The 6,920-nt window shown below is 35.7% G+C and overlaps 1 protein-coding gene across 1 annotated transcript; it reads left to right on the forward strand.

Moving 5' to 3' along the window:
• The first annotated feature begins 5,152 nt into the window (after positions 1 to 5,152).
• LOC127137153 (ankyrin repeat-containing protein BDA1) lies at positions 5,153 to 6,556 on the forward strand. Its single transcript, XM_051063638.1, has 2 exons — positions 5,153 to 5,764; positions 5,846 to 6,556. The coding sequence occupies exons 1-2, from the start codon at positions 5,153 to 5,155 to the stop codon at positions 6,554 to 6,556; spliced, it is 1,323 nt and encodes a 440-aa protein (XP_050919595.1).
• The last annotated feature ends 364 nt before the right edge of the window (positions 6,557 to 6,920 follow it).

Consider the following 6,920-nt stretch of genomic DNA (forward strand, 5'->3'; position numbering starts at 1 on the left):
CTTAAATTGTCGATTAGATCTTTTTATATAAGTTTTGGGGTTTAGGGTGTTACAATTAGAATAAGAGACCATGTTCACTTTGCTAGAGGATGCACCTGAATTTTCAAAGCTGGTTATATTGATCTTTTGTGAAAGTGCAAGAATCATTTCCTTTATAACTTTTTGAATCACCAACATCCTCTTTCTATTCAAGTGAAGAATTATAAGCCGCAACATTGCCTTTTTCAAATTGAGGAGGAAAACCATGCTTCTTATAACATGTATCAACTGTGTGTCCATTTATCCCACAATGTGTTCACACTTTCTTATTTCCAAAGGATGAGAAACCATTGCCACACCATCTTCCTTGAGGCTTCTTGTAATCAACGACATTAATGAGAATCTTGGATTCATCAGAAATCAAGACTTTGATCTGTCGTTCATGTTGCATAGAAAAAATCTTGTTGATCTTAGGTAAATGATTAATCAACAAGACTTGAGAGCGAACCATATCAAGCAAGTCATTCAAGCCTGTAAGAAATCGAACTAAGCGTGTAACTTCACGTGTTTGCTTAACATTACTTAAGTCTGTATTGCATACACACTGATGCGGACACAAGCATATAGGGGTAGGAAAGTAGGCTTCCAGTTCTACCCAAAGAACCTTCAAAGATGTAAAATACTCAAAAATCGATCGTGAATATTGCTTAAAAGCAAAGATTTCACGTTGTAGTTCAGAGATACAAATGTAATCACCTTGTCAAAAATGCTCCTTGAGTTCATTACAAACATCAATGTCATTTTCAATAAAAACGACACTTTGTGCTATGGATTCTTCAATTGAATTCATAATCCACTTGTGTACTAACATGTTGCAGCAATTCCAAGCTTTAAAACTTGGATCAAATTCCTCTGGAACTGAAATGGAACCATCAACAAAATCAAATTTGTTCTTTCCTCCTAGCGCACGTTGCATGGGTCTCGCCCATGCATGATAATTCGAATGTGTTAACACAAGTTTAACCGAAACAGAAGAAGGTTCATATGAAGGATGAACATAGTACACATTGTCAGGTTATTGCGACGAATCTTGAATCAGAGCACCAACGACGTCGTTGCCTCCAATATTGGCACCACCATGAACCATTGGAAGAAAGCGATGCACAACATAGTTCAAAAGAGTTCTGATACCATCATGAAGTTTTCACAAATCATGATGAAGATGAATGAAAAGCAAGACAAGAGATAGGTGGAAGCAAAATCTCATCCATTCATTGATCATGTTAGTTACAACAAGTGGTTATATAGAAACTTAGGATCTAATAACCACTAACTAAATGTAACAAAGTTTAGATTATGTGAGATATAATATGGCAAGACTATACTAAATACGGATCCAATTTCTAAATATAGTTTATGAATGCAATTCTAAATGCAAATTCTGAAAGCTTTGACAGCTTCTAAAAACTTATGCAACTTCAACAATAACCTAGAAGAATTCATCATCTTAAAATAAAGAAAATTAATTTAAATTTACCGGTACACAAATTAAAGATAATAATAACCTAAATAAAAAAATATAATAAAACTCAAAAATATCACAACCCTAATTCTTTCCCACTTAATGAGAGGTTTCCCCTCCCCACATTCAACCCTTTCTCATACTCTTCCTTTGTTCTATTTTTAACTTTTTTTTACTTTTTCGTATTTCTTTAACATACTTTTAGCTGTAAATGGGTAATGGATTTGTTACTCTCTCATCTCATCATTTCTTTAAAAAAAATTATGTATTTGTTGTCATGATCAGATTCATTGGTTTTTTAATTTCCTTTAACCTCTTTGTTTAAATGATAAAATCATTAGTAAGTTTCACTGCTTGTGAATAGGGAATGAGTAAACCAAAATTAAGTTTAAATGGGTTGGAATGACTAACCTAGATTAATCTAAAATGGCCAATGAATGAATGAGTGGCGATGAAACATATTGCTTCAACTTTATTAAAAAATTTAAGAATCAAATCATAGACCTGTAGCATATGTAATTAACAGGGTATCCAATTAAAAGAGAACAATGCTTCAATTTTGATACAATTTTTAGGATAGAAATTACAAGCCTTAAATATATCTATTAATTAATAGAAATTAAATTAATTTTAATATGACCATTCATGATTTTTTTTTAATTATAGTTTCTTTTAAATAATAATTTTATTATTATTTAAATAAAAAATAATTTAAAATTTTCTCTATGCGACTTAAATTTGCCACATAATCAACTTAAACTTGACACTCAATAGCTTTAAAAGCGATCTTAATCACATTCCTTCGCTCATTTTGTAGGATATCTTCTTCCATCACCTTTATGTTTACCTCTTTTGGAATAGTCAAGCCTTCTCTGTGGGGGCTTGTCCTAGTGGTTTTACCTTCGTCTTTACACCTACGACTATAATGCCTACAATTGTGACCTTATTCAACCTCAAGGTTTCTACATAGAAATATTTAGCGACTTCATGGCCCCCTAGATAACATTGACTCACGCATCTGGGAGCAAGTACTTCATAGATAAATACAAAGTAGATAGGATGGCCCCCAACTAGTTAATGGCAAACCGCTATACGATCATATTATATGATGAGTGTGCATCAATGAATAAATATTTGACCTTAACATGTCTAGTATTTCCTTTTTCTCTAAAGTCTGTCTTCAACGTTATGTAACCCCTTATCTTTACCAGTTTGCCTAAAAAACCACTAGCAATCCTCAGAAGGGTTTTAGGTTCCTCCGATCCAAGCAGAACCTCTCAAATGCATCCCATTAAAAGATGTCTACAGAACTCCCTTGATCAATTAGGAGTCTTTTAATTTCCCAATCGTCGCATCGAATAGTGATAACCAATGGGTCATCGTTGTGTGGGTGAATATCGACGACATCTGTCTCGAAAAAGGTAATCTTGGCTTATGGAACTTTAGATTCTCCTTCCTCGGGCTCAATGCGTGAACCGTCCACGAATACGATTTGGATGACATATTTCTTCTAGGAAGAAATGGTCTCCCATTCGCTTGTGAATCCTCCAACGATGGTACTTAGGGTATGGCGAACATATTTGTCCTCTCTCCTTTATTTAGCTCTTTCCCTTTCTTGGATGTTAGATTGTCCAAGGAATCTCACCCTGAGATTTGGAATCAGCTTATCGACTCGCAAAGCTACCCTTGTCGTATTTCTTCAGATGCCCATTCTTAGATGATGTGTTCTATTTTTGAGATGGTAGTAGTCCTCTCTTTGATGTCCTTTAACCCTATGTAACTTACACCAATTGTGAGGGATGTTATACAAATTAAGGACCTCACATCATATCATCTCTCGACGAGCATTTAGGGGAATGAAGATCTCAATTGATTTCCCAATCCGTTTGAACGTTGTTTTGTCCCTCACAGGCCATATGTATTGGTTCCTTCGTAAGTTATCTTCATTTATAGTGCATACTCTCTTACATCTCGGGCCTTCTTTTAAACATTGTTTTCCTCGCTTTTGATGTTGCATTATGCCCGAATTACTAATACATCCAAGAACGTCGTTAGCTTATAGGCAAGAGATTCATTGAATTATCTCGCCCTGAGCCCGTTCTGAAATGCTCCTATGAACATTTTCTTATTCATATGGATTACCTTGATTTTTGCTTCCTTGAAGCAGATGAGATACTCCCTCAGCGATTTCGAGGGTCCTTGGAGAATGTTGAATAAATTGGTGGTAGTTTTCTTCCTATGCCTACTTGCAGTGAATTGATGAACCATCTTCTTCACCAAGTCTTGATAGTTGGTGCTAAAGATTCTGGGGAGGCCCATAAACCACCTCCCAGATACATCTCTGAAGGTGCCAAACACGAGCTTACACTTCAAGAAGTCATATGCCACAATGATGGTCATCTGAGTGTTGATGGAGGCTATATGTTCGTATGGATCGTTGTGTCCATTGATCTTAACCAATGACGACAACTTGAAGTGCTCTGGGATGGGCACCTCCTATATCTCATCCGATAGAGGTTGGGGATCAAATACCTCAAATTCGTCCACCATGATTGTGTCTTGCTGGTGTTGCTGGATATTAATGACATTATCCTCCAAGGTTTGGTTATGGAGACGAAGATCATCCATAGCAACACACATCTTTTCTATTACACTTTCGTCTCCATTTTGATTCCACCCTTGATGGATTTTTTATCTTTTTGTTCACCATGGTGGACATAGAGGGTGAACGTGAGAAAAATAATCTAGTTGGATGTTGTGATGGTGGTCCAGGTTAGTTTTACCGAAATCCCACGGTGGGCTCCAATTGTACTTGATAAAAATACAAATGTGTGACAACCCTAGTGATTAAGCGTTATCAGACTTTAAGATTGTTATAGAGTTCAGAGCTAGCTCACGTGGCATGAGAAACTACTCTATGTGTGTATATTTGAAGTGTCCTTCTTGTTACGATACTGAGTATTTATAGTCACTCTAGGCCTGGACCCAAGAGTCTTGGGGATATATCAACCACTCAGAGAATGTGTAGTTGATTCTATGAAATTCATGAAGCACAATTAAATCCCACAACTCGCTATGTGCTATTTGTTGATACTAAGGATTTGTGTGACATATCTCGAGAAGGGGCATCCTATCTAAAAGACGGACGCTCAAACTAATAAATGAGCGACTTGAAGATGAAGATGTACGAAGTGTATGCCTTCGCCCCTGATGATCTCTTTCTACAAATATATTTTAATCTTACTCCACTACAAATATGATAAGATAAAAAAAATAGTTTCCATTTATTAAATAATTTTAATATTATCAAAACAACTAACATATCATATGAATATGTTGTATGTACAAAAATGATTTTTATCCAAACCACAAGAACATTGACATTTTCTTAAGAAGAAAAGAGGATCTAGAGAGGGAAATTTCTTACCTTCAAGAACACGGACACAACAACCTTAAAAATTTCCTAAATCTATATTCTTATACTTAGGTTACAACCATGCATGTCATGATCTCGCACACCTTGTTTTAATTAAATAATCCTTTTATATAAGTCAATCAAATTAAATATAACATGGGGAAAACAAGGCCCGTATATGCTTATTTATTAGCAACTCTGCAATACTTTCATACCGAAAAGTTGTAGCTTCAAAAATGAATGCAAATAATAATGATAAATTGAACCCTGCAGCTGAAAGAGGTAACATAGATGTCCTCTATGCAGCAATTCAAGATGATCCATCTATTTTGGAAAATATAGATAAAATCCAATTTGTAGAAACTCCTTTACATATCTCTGCATCTAGGGGTCATCTCGAGTTTGCCACTGAAATTATGAACTTGAAACCTTCGTTTGCTATGAAGCTAAATCAGCAAGGTTTCAGCCCCATTCATCTTGCTATGCAAAACGGCCGAAAGGCAATGGTGTCTAAGTTGGTTGGCATCAATAAAGATCTTGTTAGAGTTAAAGGAAGAGAAGGCTTGACTCCACTTCATCTTGTATGTCAAAATGGGGAGGTTGAACTTTTAGCTGAATTCCTCACTGCTTGTCCGGATTCCATTGAAGATGTAACTGTCAGAGGTGAATCTGCATTGCACATTGCTGTTATGCATGGACAGATCAAAGTTCTTGAGCTTCTTGTTTGCTTTCTTAAAAAAAATTCCAAGAGAGGTGCTCGGAAGTTAGAATATAAAATACTAAATTTTAAGGATGTGTCTGGCAACACCATTTTGCACATTTTAGTGCAAAGGATTTTCATGCAAGAGGTATATCATGTTTCTTAATTTTCACTTTTATTGTTAATATCATGAGATATCTGTTAACAAATCAAATCAATTGTGCTTTAGGTGAGAGAAGTAGTTAAACTGTTGTTAAAGCGAGGGATAAATTTGAATGCAAAGAACTTGGTGAACGAAACAGCATTAGATGTAGTACTAGTGACTCTTCCACAGATCAAGAGTATATTAATACGAGCCGGAGCAGAAGTTGGCGAAAAAGTCAAAGTTCCCACACTTGCTGAGAAACTAAGTTCACATACCAAGATTATTGATAGTGTGTTAATATGGATTCGCGGCATCAGAAGAGATATAACAGAGGAGCAACGCAACACTTGGTTGATAATAGCAACACTTGTTGCAACTGCCACCTATCAATCAGTACTTAGTCCCCCAGGTGGCTTTTATCAAGCTAATGCTACTGACACAAATTCGAACACCACTTCCTCCAATTCTACAATTTCAACCACAGGAAAGGCTGGGAAATCGGTGTTGTCAAGAAGTGATTTCTTTGCGTTTTCTCATTTGAATGTATTTTCCTTTGGGGTATCAATTATGGCAATACTTATCATGACTCCATGGGGGGAGGTAGGGACTACTCTAGTGTTCGGTCCGGTGGTTTGGTTTGCCGTTAGTTATCTATATTCCATGAACCTGATAGCCCCTTCACATAACTATTCCGCAGTTGCTAGGTTCTTATTCTCTTTAATTGGGATAGCTATGGTGATTTTATCCCTCATTATAATGTACTTTATCAGTGGCAGCGCAATGCGAAGAAACTGAATTGATCATAGTTATAGCATTGTTGCTAATGAGATATGCAACTCAAACCACTGCACGCCGTATTCACAAACAACACAATAACGCAGCTTTGATTTGCAATTTTCCATGTCATTGTTATCATTTGTTTCTCTTCAACCTTAGCTAATTGTGATTCAATGTATTGAATATTTTTATCATATCTTGTTTTTACTTAAATGTTTGTGTATTTGTTTCTGTTTTATTTTGATGAAAACTGATTACTCAATATCATGTGTGATACTCTTTTGTAAATATTAATTCTAGCTCTAGTCCTTTTAGTATTGTACTCACAAGCTATAGAGTTAGAGAGTGTTCAACGGTTGTGATACAACTGTAACTTATAAAG

This window comes from Lathyrus oleraceus, chromosome 4, assembly GCF_024323335.1.
Source record: "Lathyrus oleraceus cultivar Zhongwan6 chromosome 4, CAAS_Psat_ZW6_1.0, whole genome shotgun sequence".
In the NCBI taxonomy this organism is placed as follows: domain Eukaryota; kingdom Viridiplantae; phylum Streptophyta; class Magnoliopsida; order Fabales; family Fabaceae; genus Lathyrus; species Lathyrus oleraceus.